General features: G+C 46.9%; 1 protein-coding gene across 1 annotated transcript in view; it reads right to left on the bottom strand.

The window, feature by feature from the left end:
* The window catches only part of AP1G1 (adaptor related protein complex 1 subunit gamma 1), a 38850-nt gene that overhangs the window by 1810 nt on the left and 22964 nt on the right, over positions 1-14076 (bottom strand). The window contains exons 7-22 of the mRNA XM_083164863.1: positions 12276-12371; positions 12088-12168; positions 8384-8482; positions 7245-7300; positions 7054-7167; positions 6367-6507; positions 6145-6199; positions 5076-5198; positions 4688-4777; positions 4461-4588; positions 3920-4024; positions 3683-3824; positions 2077-2203; positions 507-593; positions 260-420; positions 54-152 (exon numbers count right to left, since the gene is read on the bottom strand). Of these exons, the coding sequence (XP_083020989.1) occupies positions 54-152; positions 260-420; positions 507-593; positions 2077-2203; positions 3683-3824; positions 3920-4024; positions 4461-4588; positions 4688-4777; positions 5076-5198; positions 6145-6199; positions 6367-6507; positions 7054-7167; positions 7245-7300; positions 8384-8482; positions 12088-12168; positions 12276-12371 (1704 nt within the window). The remainder of the gene's footprint in view (positions 1-53; positions 153-259; positions 421-506; positions 594-2076; positions 2204-3682; positions 3825-3919; positions 4025-4460; positions 4589-4687; positions 4778-5075; positions 5199-6144; positions 6200-6366; positions 6508-7053; positions 7168-7244; positions 7301-8383; positions 8483-12087; positions 12169-12275; positions 12372-14076) is intronic.

Below are 14076 nucleotides of genomic sequence, written 5' to 3'. Positions count from 1 at the left end.
AAGAAGAAAGAGGCACATGAACAATATGAAAGTCTGTGTGTAGCCGTACTTACCTTCTGAGGGTTAAGAACTTTAATGACCTGTGTGACGCTTCCAGCGTTAAAGGCCGGAAGGACGTTACTGCTCGGGGACAGGAGCTGCAGCTGGAACGTCTAAGATCAAAATAAACCAAATAAGTGATTGTTCTTGGCCTGGAGCCCTATTACGTAAGCAGAACAAATATCCGGACAATGGGGACAATGTTCCTCGGCTGCCATACCTTTGGTACTGCCGCCTGGAACACGTAGTCCGTCATCTCGCTGTCTGTGCTGTTGAACGCCTGAGTTGTAATCACAGTTACGCTGGCGTTTGTGCTGGATCTCTCAAAGCTAAAGTCTATTTTCAGGCCATTTTTGTTGTATGCGGTGATAGGTGGTATACCTGGAGAGAGACGCAAAGTAAATGGTTCTGCCCAGCTCCGTTCTGCAGACCTAGTAAGCTTTCCGAAGTGGGGATGGCAGACTGACCTGAAATATCGTTGAAGAGAGGCTGCACAGATAGTCCATCCAGCAAGAGCTGCGGTGTAGGCATCTGGGGGACTGGTGCTGGGGGAGCTATGAGGCACAGATTGGGGCAGAGTTAGTCACTAACAATAACAGGACCCTTTCTGCAACACCTGATACAATATGGGATAGCCTCATTCAAGTATAAATAGTACGCTGCAAAGCAAATTAATGAGCCGACTTTAGCCTATATAAAAACACATACAACATTCCCAGGCAAATTGGCCTTAAACCCCTTCAGGGGTGTTTTTTTTTTTTTGGGAGCACTCCCCACCGGGCGAGTTTTTTATGGGGAGCGCTCCCTAAAAAAAAAAAAAAAAAAAAAAAAAAAAAAAAAAAAAAAAAAACACCACTACCTCCCTGGGTCCAGGCAGCGCCGCTGCACTGTCAATCAGCGGCTGCCCGAACCTGCACCCCCCGTGCCGCGTCGCTATCCCCGGCAGCCGGCTTGTCATAAGCCGGCGCCGGGAACTTCGATAGGAAACCCGGAGGGAAGGGGGGAGGAGGAGGGAGGAGGCGGCGCCGCAGAGGGGAGGGAGCCTGGCTCCAAACAGTGGCAATCCCGAGAATTTTCCGGGCTTGCCAGACTGGGCACTGAGGCACAGCCCGGAAAATTCTCGGGATTGCCACTGAAGGGATTAAAAGCATCAATATTCATTATCTACCCTTTCTAAAAACTACTGCTCTATCGAATATGGAAGTGCCCTATGTTACAGTTTTGTTATGGTAGCAGCTAGTTTCCAGGCTGTGAGTTTCGTCTGGACCACGTGTCGAATGGAACATGCCATGTGACCCGCAGCAGCAGTGGCAGCAAGGACGGTGGAACACCAATTTCACTATCCAAGGCACCACCGGTTGCCTTTAGTAACCAGATGGTGAGCAAAGCAAGCCAATGGGCCCGAAGCATGGCGAACACTCTGTGGCTTCCATGCTCCCCCTGCCCTCTTAGGTCATATGGTATGTCCTATCAGCCGGAACATTTACTAAAGAGGATGTAGATCCAACTTTTTTATTATATAGTACAGTCTCCAAAAGAAGTCCCTATTAATTTCAGCTTTCCTGTTCTATGCTCTTTACCGCTTCCTAGCTGTATCTAGTTTCTCCTGGCGACCAGTGGTGGCTGTAAGAGCTGCCGCGGGACTCCAGAGGGGCATGTATTCAATAAATGGGAGCGGAGTGTGTGGGCCTTATGATACTGCACTCTGCTATTTGTCAGACACACAGTAAGCAGGATTCCTAGCTCGTCCCATTGGGAACCCTACTGACAACGCAACAGACGAAAGCAGCCATTTACAAATTAAAAAAATTCAATAAAAACAATAAAAACAATCAATTTTAAAATGATATTTCTCTTGCAGCAAGTCTGAAATTGTTTGTGGTTTGTAGAACAGTGATAACAAAAATATATTTAGACCATCTGTCACAGCAGCATCTACCCCCACTGCCAGAAACACAAGGTAACGTTCCGCACAAACAGCACTGGCCTACACTTGATTCTTAGAGACGAAGGAACATTCCTAGAACAGGCACTGACCTCCAAGGTTCAGGTCACCCAGTAGATCTAGAAGTTCTCCTCCCACAGTGGACTGCTTAGGAGGTGGTGCAGTAGGTATAACCAGCGAAAGATCATTTCCTCCTAGCAAATCTAATAAATCATTCGCCTGTAAGGGAGGAAAATGGAAGACAGATGTTTTCTACTCCGAAAACAAAAACTTCATGAGTCTGGATGACTCGGCAGCAAGAAACATATTGCCAGACCCCGTTTCATCTCTCAGGCTGTGTTGTTTTGGCGGATTAGACGGTGACTGTCGCCTGCGCACAGTTATAAGAGTGCATGCTAACAACTAGCTGGGGATGTGTGTCTGATGCCACATTGTACAAGGGCACTGATCAGGCACGGATTTGGGGGGGCAATCGCCTCCCTAGGCTATAAAAACACTTCTGCCGTCAGCCAGGACACCATGCAGTTTGGGCTGTGTAGTGATGTCACTGGCAGGGAGGATGGAGCGCCAGGGCAAAGAGGAGGATTTCTGCTGTTGCTAATGGCTGCTGAAGGAGGAGCAGCTTCTGCTGATCTCTCCCCTCACTCTCTGGGCTGCCACCGCCTCCCCTGCTGAGAGCCAACTACTGCTCCTTCCTGCCGTCAGCGTATGATGTCGCACCCTAAAGGTGGCCATACATCAGAAAGATATTGTAACCAATCATACAATCTCAATCGATTGTAAGATGGATTGTATGCAGATTGTGTGCACATCTTGTGTACACAATCATACAATCAATCATAAGATGGATTGTATGACTGATTGTATGATGGATTGTATGCAGATTGTGTGCACATCTTGTGTGCACATCTTATGTACACAATCATGCAGCAGATGGATTGTATGACTGATCATATGATCGATTGTGTGTAGATTGTGTGTCCAAAAACCACCAAGGACTGCCTGGAATTTCAAGGGAAATTGTACACAATCGTGAGCGCAATTGATCTTAAGATCGATCTTTCTGATGTATGGCCAGCTTTAGATGTGCACACAATCAATCAGCAGATGGATTGTATGACTGATTGTATGATGGATTGTATGCGGATTGTATGCACATCTTGTATACACAATCATGCTGCAGATGGATTGTATGACTGATTGTATGATGGATTGTGAGCAGATTGTGTGTCCAAAAACCACCAAGGACTGCCGGGATTTCAAGGGAAATTGTACACAATCATGAGCACAATCGATCTTAAGATCGATCTTTCTGATGTATGGCCAGCTTAACTCTGATCTGCCGCACAATCTGGGTATTTGTGGGTAAGTGGCAGATTTGGGCAGGGGGCAGATTTGGGCAGGGGGCAGATTTGGGCAGGGGGCAGATAGCCGTGGGGTAAACCATCTTACAGGGGAGGGCGTGGGCTCCCTGCCGTGCACAGGAGACAATGTGTTGAAAATGGGAGGAGGCAAAAAGCAGAAGGGGTAAGGAGTAGAGGGTATTTTCAAACCGCCCCACCCACCCCTAGATGTACAGTGCAGTTCTGGCCCTGGCACTGATAAAAGTATGGGTTGTGCTCTTTAGAGTACACCCAATTAGTACACTATGATTTAGGGAAGGGCAGACTGTGTCTTGAATTTAGGAACCAGAGTTACCTGGCTGACCGGCGGCTGAGTGGATGAAATTGGTTTGGTATCTATTATTCCAGGTTCCGTCTCCCCATTGGTTTGCGCTATGTCTGTTGGTCCATTCGTTAGGCTCTTTTCCATTATGGGCATTCTCTCCAGAAGTGCGGACCTAGAAAGCACAAGTGGTGAGAACAGTCTCCAGATAATTAGGGTCCGGCTGTGACGGACACAAACGCTGCAGTTCCGTCCCAGTGGCCGTCTTACCTCATGTGGTCGTACTTCTTGAACAAAGCGTTATATTCCACAGCCCTTTGCTGCAGCTCAACGTCAATGCTGCTGCCGTAAATAGAAACCACCTTCTTTATACGGCTGCAAGAGACAAACAAGGGTTTAGAGTAGAGGACCCCCCATACATTACTTCAACTTCCTCCCCGGTGAGCCGCCGGGGAGCTTCGATATATCGGATATGGTCCTTTTACATGTGATATATCGCATGTGATCCAATTCCCTGCTACGGGAGCCTGTGCAAGTTGGAGGTCCGACTTGCAAGTAGGTCCGATGTCAGACTCCGATATAATGTGCATGGGAGCGCACATCGGATCGAATTTGGCCACTTTTCACGCGATTTCTCAGCCCCATCCGTCGGAATTGGGTGAAAAGTGGCCAAATCGCATCAATGTATGGGCAGCATTACAGTTATCTTGAAAGGCCCCCGGAGCTTGGCTTTAAAAAACAGTTTTAGGGTAACTAAATGATTCTTCCCCACACTCTCGCCTCCCTTCTCAGGTTAAGGGCCAGTACGTACTTGACAGTGCTGCTGAACCTAGTGGAGTTTTTCATGATGGCCGTCAGGGCGAAGCCTCGTGTAACGGAGGTGGAAATGTTAGAGATCAGAATACTCTCTAGAATATCCAGAACCTCATCTTCTGTCACCTATTTAGACAAAAAGACCTCATTATTCATTGCCCAGAAATCCCCCCCCCCCCCCCCCCAAATAAAAAACATTCATCTGACAGCAGGAACACACTGTACCTGTATAGGCTCCTCCTCTTCGCATTGGCCTGATACCAGCAGGTCTCCATACTCTCCTATACACCAGGACGCCACCTGGACCAGCGGTTGCTGCAGGAAAAGAATTCAAACTTAGTGGAGTTAACAGTATTGTCACACGCAGAAAATGCTATGAAACGGCACCACTGTGTGGCCACACTAAGAACTGCACTTGCTCAATTCAAATAATTCTGCAATGTGGCCACCTTCTGTACTTGTATTAACAAAGTAGATAAAGCAAACTAGTCTGAGCTAGATGAAAAGAAAGGCAATCTGCCGCTGTCAAAAAACGCTTTGGGTTCTGCAAGTATTTCCTGAACGGCAGGTATTGCGGCACCAAATTAATAAAGCGCAGTGTTGGACAATTTACCTGGGAGATGTCATCCATTATAGCCTTGTAGAGTTTCTGTACAGTATATTCATGCATTTCTGCGCTATTCGTGATCAGCTGGATAAGATTAGGGACTGAGTCATCACGTACGTAGCTTCCAGCCTACAAGGAAAACAAGGGGGAAAGGAGAAATAAAAAAGGAATTCTTCAAGAAGCAAAGGTGAGAGAGGGCACAGGACATCATTCCCTTAGGCGGCACTGAGGAGAAGCAGGTGTACTTCCAGGAGAACCAATGTAGTGGTTGGTGGTACACAACTGGACAATTCTCCAGAGTCCACCTGGCGCTGTGACTGACTGAAGTGCTCAAAATAAAAAATATTTAGTAAAAAAAAAAAAAAAAAGACTCTAAACCAGGAGTATTCACCTTTACTGCAGAACTACGCTTCCCAGCATGCCCTTCTAGTTTTAGCATGCACTAATAGCAAGACTGTGGCAGTAGCTGGGGTGTTGCCTGTAGAATACACCGGCTCTAGACCAGCTTATAAAGTATTGCAGGAAACTCGTTCAGTAAAATATAAAAAAAATATATATATAGAAAAATCTTTAACTTGATGGTGGACATGTAGATTCTGCAGGTAGGGAAGGAGGCATCATCCACAGCAACCAGATTATAATGGGGACACTTGCTGTAGTTTCTAAAAGTGGGGGATGTTGCCAAAAGCAACCAGATTCTGTTCTCGATGTTCTCATTAGCTACTGTGGGCAACATGCCCACTTTTCATTTTTAAAAGCTTTAGTACATTTACCCCTAACAGTCATTTTCTAGTACAATAAGGGTTAAGAGTGGGGCAGTGCCCCATGGCAACCAATCAGCTTTAAAGTAACATTCATCGGGTCTTCTAGGAAATAAAACGTAGCAGCTGATTGGTTGCCATGGGACTCTTCTGCGCTCTTATCACCGTTTCATATATCTACCCCATAACACTGGTCTTCGGGACTGACGGAAACAAGCTGATAGTTTCTTTAAATCCCCCCCCCCCGTACCGTATGAGAACAGAGAAAATGTTGGAGAAAGTTTACTTCTAAAGAAGCCACTAATTGTACTTACTGTAGTGAGTACCCTCATAATGGTGTCTATGTGCCACCGCTTAGAAGGGGCGTACCTGTTCGGAAAGAAATGAACAGCAATGAGCTGCGAGGAAGGACGCCTGCGGGGACATGCTGCTGCCCTGTAACTTGGATAAAAAAATTAAAAGCGTGTACTGCACTTATGAACCGCTCAATATATGGTCAGTATTGCTGCCCTGTAACCGGCGCAGAAGCAACTTACTTTTCTGCTGCTAGGAAGATGCCTGAAGAGCAGTCCGCTTTGAATTCCGGTTCGCACGAGTCCAGGAAATAGAGCAGCTCCTTCATCATACCGCGGATGTTGTTCCCGTTGACCAACGCGAAGCTGAGTTCCATAGCTCGCCTGGGATACAAACGGTTAAAGGCATATTGTGTCAGAGGCTTGTCTTCACGGACAAAGCGCAGCCTCACACACAGGGAAGAGGATGGGATGTGGTCAGGTTACTGTTTATCAACACATTGATTCAGTCGATGGATCACTGAATAATCATCATGCCACAATCCCAGAGCCTCTTTGTGATCTAGAACCAATTTGACCTCTGCGGCCGTTACCTTCTGTAAAAGGAAGAATAAACTCTGCGTGAACTGGAAACATAGTCTGGGGCTTTCTATATCCATGTAACTACTGATGGAAAGAGGACGCAATGTGTTTGGTAAACACTGCATCAGGGCATGTTCTAGGCGAACAAAGGAAGTAATGTGAATGCTTGCCAACACCATGTACGTAAAAACCTGTGGGCTTTCAGCAGCAATAGAACTACAGGTCCCAGCATGCACCACCACAATTAACTTTTCTTGACCATAGGTCACTCATGTCTGTTCCAGATACATCTATTTCTATTGGCTAAGGCATCCTGTTTCTAGACACCAGTATAGGAGAACCTCTTACCTCTTAATAGATACATCCAAATCCTTCAGGCAGTCCACAATGGTGCTGCGGTGTCTCTGTACCGCGTTGTGGTCGGTCTGCACGGTTTTAAGTAGCGACGTCAAAGCAACATACCTGTGATTGAAAGATAGAACTATAAATACCAAGAGCCATGCAGCGGCCATCATCAGTCACAATGTTCAGGCACGTACCGAATATTCTTGTCGTTATTTAATAAGAATCGTCCCAGGATATTGATGGCTAGAACCTGTTGATAAGGACATGAAAATGTAAGAGGAAGGATCCAGGGAAGGGACGCAGGTGTCACCATAGAGATCGGAGATAACAGACTACAGACACGAACCGCTGCTGCCATCAAAAAAATCTCTGCCACCCCCAGACACACATCGCTGCTGCCATCTAACAGACCACAGACCACTGCTGCCCCCAGACATCCAACAGACCTCTACTGCCCACAGACACACCACTGCTGCTAGCACGCAGGTACCCGCAGCCCTCCCAGACACACACCGCTGCTACCAGCCTGCAGGCACCTGCCACCCTCCCGGAGACAAACACACACCACTGCAGCCAGCCCACACACACCCACCCACCCCCACATACATGCACACACCGCTGCTTCCAGCAAGCAGGCACACACCCCCATACACAAACATACCACAGCAACTAGCCCACAGACACCTGCCGTCCCCAGAGAAACACTGCATCTGTTAGCATACAGGCACCTGCCTCCCTCCCAGATACACACCACTGCAGCCAGCCGGCACCCAACCCCAAATACATGCACACACTGCTGCTGCAAGCCCCCAGGCGCCACCATCATCCACCCCAGTCACAGACACTGCTGTTGCCAGTTCAGAAACCCACCCTGCCTACCACCACCACATACCCCCACACACACACCCACGCCACCAGGCTAAAGCTAAAGACAGCCCCCCCTTCCACAGTCAGGCCGCAAACACACCAACAGCAGACACACGCATCCCTGAAGCCAAGACACAGACTGCACTCCCTCCCCACACAAGGCCACAGACACCCACTCTACCGCACAGACACGCACGGCTGCCGTCAGGCCATATAACACACCGTCCCAGACACACACACACCTAGCCATGCAACAAGATCACATATAAAGCAAATAAAGATGGATAATGCCTTCCAAATCGCATGCAATGGTATAGAAAGCACAGACAGCATGAGTAAGAGGAAACAATGCAGGAGAAGACTGAGCAGTGTATAGGAAACAGGAAATAGGCCTGCTATTGGAAACCAAGGCCCAGAGGAAGAGCAGGGCAGGTGGTCACACAGGATTGGTTGCCAAAATACACACCCGCAGGCCACTTTCTGACTTTATGTCCATAATTGTTAAAACCGTTTCATAGAGGATGGCGTTGCCAACATTTTTGCTGGTCTCAGTGTTTGTTGCAACCTGAAAAATAAAGTAATACAATGTGATCCAACTGATATGTGCGCTCATTCACCCACGCTGCTGGGTATCACTACAGGTGTCCTACACTATAATAGAAAGACTGAATACAGAGGAAAAAAGGTTGAATCAATAGTGGAATAGATATAGTAATATTTTATAATCTATACCAGGGTTCCCCAAACTCAGGTATAGGTGTCGGAGATAAGCGAGGTGCGATGATACTGCTTCTTCTCCATGCAAGACATCAGATGCCAGGGCCTCAGCCATTATCAGATGTAGGAACAGTCAGTGCCACTGATCGCCATGACAACAGCAGCTATTGATGTAGACAGCCAATCACAACAGCGGGGACAGCTCTGTCCATGGTTGCTGCGTCTGATGGGCCCTCGGCTGAATGTGTTATCTTAAGCATGCCCAGTGAGAGGGCCGGGAGGGGAGACACTGAGCATCAGCACTCACTGGCAGATGAGATGTTAATACATCTCATTGCTAGTGCTTATTGCTTTGCCTCAATACTTGCATGAACCGCTAGTACTCAAGGCACCCAACAATCCAGTTTTTAAGGATAACTATGCTTGTGCACAGATAGTATAATGAAACTGAGTGAGAAAATCATTACGTTACCAGAGCTTAAAGCAAGGATATCCTTAAAACTATTACAGTGCCAGGGGTAGGTTTGGGAAACAGTGATGCTTCAGTTCACCACACACTAACATACTAAAATCCATTACAATAACCAGATCCAAAGCAGGAATTGTCCGGCTACAAGACACTCATCCCCTCATCCTATGTCCTTGCCAAGGTTATAAACTACAAACAACTTTGTTTTGCTTATACCCTAAACAGACATGTACCCTAGTCTATCAGTGCTCGGCATGGAGTAACAGAAGACAAGCCAGGTTTAAATGTAAAATAGTACAGTTGCGTACATAGCATGTCCTGCCCATCCCTGCCATGCTCACTTCTTGCCTCAGGTCTCCTTACCTGCACCTCATGTCACCTGTCTGTCTCCCCCTCCCTCTAGATTGTAAGCTCCTTAGAGAAGGGCCCTCCTCCCTTCTGTTCTCACAGCACCCTTATTTCCTTTCAATTACAGATCTCATACTCACCTCATCTATACCTGCATCTATTCTCCCTCACCTCCCTATATCTCAGCTGTATTGTGTGCCAAGATCTGTGCTGTTAATTGTGCTCTGTTTTTGTTCTTCTGTCACTGTTATGTCTAGTTCTGTATACCCTGTACTGATAGGTGTTCTATATGTACGGCGCTGCGTACCACTTGTGGCACCTTATAAATAAAAATATAATAATAAAAAATAAATAAATAGGATATATATGCAAGTCTCAGTAACACTGCCACACCAATGACTTGATCTAGGATACTGTATATTGCAGATTGGTGAGTGCTAGATAAATAGTATACAGGTACATCACACACCCATATGCTGAGACAGCATGCGGTGAGGATGCTGCATTGACAATACCAACGCCGGCATCCCAACTACAGCCAGGAAACCGACACCTGAATTCAAACTGTCGGAATGCCGAACGTAATTCTGTGGTATGGTGCGGCCGCCGGGACCCAGCTGGCAGGTAGGGGCAGCGTGGCGGGGGCCAATAGTAGAAATAGCATGTGCTGCACAGTCTACTTCTACTTTCAATCCCAATGCCGCACATCTATATCAAACCGGGGTCAGGTGCTGCATAGCACAGTGCAGTTTGCACATTGCAATGGACTATATATGGGGGGCTTAGGTGGCAGGGTGGGATTAGACCTATGGAAGGGTGGGATAGGCGGTGGGTTGCAGGGGATAGGGTTAGGTTCAGGCTGTGTAGGGCAAAGGTGTTAGGTTTAAGAGGAGGGTGGGTATTAGACACTTGGAAGGGAGGGTTAGGTTTAGGCTGTGGAGTGCAGGGGTTAGGGTCATGCTGTGCGGGATGAATGGGTTAGGTTTAGGTGGTGGGGGATGGGTAGAATTCAGCAGCTGGAAGTATACAGTTGGGATTTCCTCCTCCCGTATGTCGGTATTGGTATTCCGAACGCCCGTCATCTGTATGTACCCTACTGAGACCCAATATGTACCTGATGAATACACCAATCAAGAACAATAAGCATTCATATGTTTTTAAACCAATTAGTTTGAACAACCATTTTTTGCCCATTTCCAGCGTTTAGGAGCTGATGGTTGATTGTCAGCTCTCCCATACATTACCAGATTTTTATTCCAACCAACCAATTTGGACATATGGTCTAATAAATGATTATAGTATAGTCTATGCCCAAGCTTTATTTCTTAAATGAGAACGATTCATATATTGCATGATTTGTTTTTGCAGACCCCAATTAGTCTGGTTCATGCTCTAGCCACGCTGAGGGGCAGATTTATTAAGCTTGGAGAAGAGATAAACTGGAGATAAAGCGGAGAAAAGGTAAAAGGAGATAAAGCACCAGCCAATCAGCTGTGTTTGAAAAAAAAGCACCAGCCAATCAGCTCCCTTTTTCAACTGTCTTTTTCAAACACAGCTGATTGGCTGGTGCTTTATCTCCTTTTACCTTTTCTCCACTTTATCTCCAGTTTATCTCTTCTCCAAGCTTAATAAATCTGCCCCTGAATCTTGTATTACTGTCCTCGGCTAGCACAAGAGCTACTGAATTTATTCAAAGAAATGACAGTTTGATCACATGACTCTTCCTGGTCTAGGGCTGTCCAACAATAGGGCTGAAGCACTGAGATAACCAATGATCACACGCACCTCTCTTATAGATGATTATCATTCAATATTTGAGGTTAAATGCCCCAAAAAACACCTGTTTTCTGCGTTAGCTGCAAATATTAAGTATCACTGGAATGTGTAGGAAGGATCACTCCTAAACCGCCGCAGGCCAGTTTCTATGGGGGATGCAAGCTGCACAATGTATCGACATCAGGCCGCAGCGCTTCGCATCCATGCGCTACAGTCATTCTGAGATGGCGGTAGCCCATTGTAGCCTGCTGCCTGGGCAGTACAGTCAGCGTTAACCGCACATAAACAGACCGCCAGCGTCCAGCTCACCACATCGCAGAGACAGGGTCCTTTCTGAGCCCTGTCCCTGCGCACGGGGGACAATACATTCCAGTGACAGTACTGAGCGGTAATATTCTGCCCAGATGGCGATGTAAATACGATCCTTCATAAATGGGCCCCTTAATGAGATTGTCCATCTGGCTCTTCTAACACCAGGTAACCCATCACCCCCTTTGCATCTGCTGTCTGTGGTGATCGCCCCTCATTGCAGCTACTGTTCTGGCTGGTAACTACACAGGAAATAAACATTACAAGAGAAGCCGTTACAGAAGGAAGCAGCATTAATGGCAGCAGCCCATACCCGGCACTGTGCAGACTGCTGTAGGTGACGACTCTGCACAGCTCCCATGTATTACAGCATCTGTACAGAGGAGCTGTATATTGGTTACCCATGGGCAGGGCAGAACAGCCACATAAGTGAAGTATTTTGGCCTCCATATGCTAACATATACTGGATGCCTGTCTCACAAAGCAGCTATTTTATTGGATGTTATAAAAGTCAGCGCGTTTTTTTTTCTAACGTGTTGTTTCCTCCTTACCTGCGCCAAGATATCATTCATAGCTTCACTGGAGTCATCGTCATTTCTGCCGAGGATCCGCAGAAGCCGCAGTATTCGAACCTACGGGCAGAAGTCAGACAAGCTTACCAACAAGCCGGACAAGGCCCATCCACAGAAGGAAGCCCCAACCGTCACGACAATCATCATGACATCTTCTCAACACTGACCTGGAGGAAAGGGTCACTGATCCCAGAAACGTCGTGCTCTGGAGAATAGCCGGACATGATGAGATTTTTCAGGATACGAACAAGCTGAGGAACAAGCTAAGGAGACAGATCATTGGGTTAATAGCTTGAAATGCGTGCACGCCGACATTAAGTGCTAACTCCGGCCAAAAGTAAAGAGCTTGTTTTGGAAGGACCTCAGCAGTGCTAGGTAAAAGCAACGGGTCCTCCCAAAAGCACAGAACAGCCAGGGCCAGATAGAAAGGTATAGCAGCTGCGTAGTTGAACGCAGCACCAATAACAGGAGGTGGCACGGTACTTATGTATTATCTGGACTCCCATGTTAAATGTACCCCATTTTTTCATACCCCTACTATCCAACTACGCATGGAGTTGATTTTATATAGTGTGGCGAGCGCAGCGAGCCACCGTGCCCGAAGCGTGGCGAGCGCAGCGAGCCCCGCGAGGGGACACAGTCTCATAAGAAAACCGGGAGTCCAGATATTACATAAGTACCGGTGGCACATTGTGTAAATAAGTCTGTGATCCACTACTACTTCATAAGACTCTGCAAAAATATTGGCCATCGGATGGAGGAGGCGGCTACTCTGATTGGCCATCGGATGGAGGAGGCGGCTACTCTGATTGGCCATCGGATGGAGGAGGCGGCTACTCTGATTGGCCATCGGATGGAGGAGGCGGCTACTCTGATTGGCCATCGGATGGAGGAGGCGGCTACTCTGATTGGCCATCGGATGGAGGCGGCGGCTACTCTGATTGGCCATCGGATGGAGGAGGCGGCTACTCCGATTAGCCTTCGCAGCTCTGTAGCACAGGGCCAGGAAATCTGTGTTGGAAGACCCTGGTCTTGGCCCACCTCTTCAGGCTGCGGTTTTGAGGAACTGCAAGAGATCGTACAGAGGATCATCCAATCTCCTAACATCGGAGTAGTACACAAACCATCAGGTCTGCATACTGCTCTGAATCAGGCCCATAGTCTATTCTGCTTAGGAGTTTCTTGGCTATAAAAGAATCATTCAAATAATTAAGTTCACTCCGGGAAGCCCTGCGGTAAGCCCAAACATGACCGGCTGGGGGACGAGAGGAGCTGGAAACCCGCCATATATCCCGAGCACGGTTATGTTACTTGTTATATAGAATTAGATTATTTCAGTCCACAAATGCCACCAAAAACTCAAAAGTGGAATTAAATTTAATTAAAGATTTATTAATTTAATCCAAAACTTAAATGTGGTATCTTATCTCTTCCATCAGACACGGAGACAATGCGGCCACAACACATCACACATTAGCATTGCAGGGAAGATTTTTGTACATATTGTTAAATCCATTTCACCGAGTCTATTTGGGAGATGCTGCTAACTTTGGTGGGGTGGGATGGGGGGGGGGGGGGGTGCTGGTGTGGGGTAGATATACGAAGAAGTCTAAATATAAAAAGCACAAAAGTGTTGCCCATAACAAAATCAATCTAGATATCATTTCTCTATTCAGAATTTGGCCTGTTTTTGTTCCTTCCGATAGGAACTCGACAGTCGGTATTCAACGGTATTCAGATAGTCCGCAAATCAACGAAAATGACTGAATTCAACAAAAACCGTAACGGCAGCATTGAATAGGCGCCAGCTGTTATTTTCACCGGTGGAAATAGCAGCGGGGACTGAACGCCGTCCTAAAAAAGATAAGTAGCTATGTCGGTTTTAGAAGTTTTGGTAAATCTATCCCTAAATGTAAAAAAAAAAATAAAAAGCCACTTTCACCCACTTTTGGGGACGTTCAAAAGATG

Source organism: Crinia signifera, chromosome 11, assembly GCF_055691185.1.
Source record: "Crinia signifera chromosome 11, ASM5569118v1, whole genome shotgun sequence".
Lineage (NCBI taxonomy): Eukaryota > Metazoa > Chordata > Amphibia > Anura > Myobatrachidae > Crinia > Crinia signifera.
The sequence above is the reverse complement of the archived record's forward strand: the minus strand, read 5'-3'. Positions and strand labels throughout refer to the sequence as shown.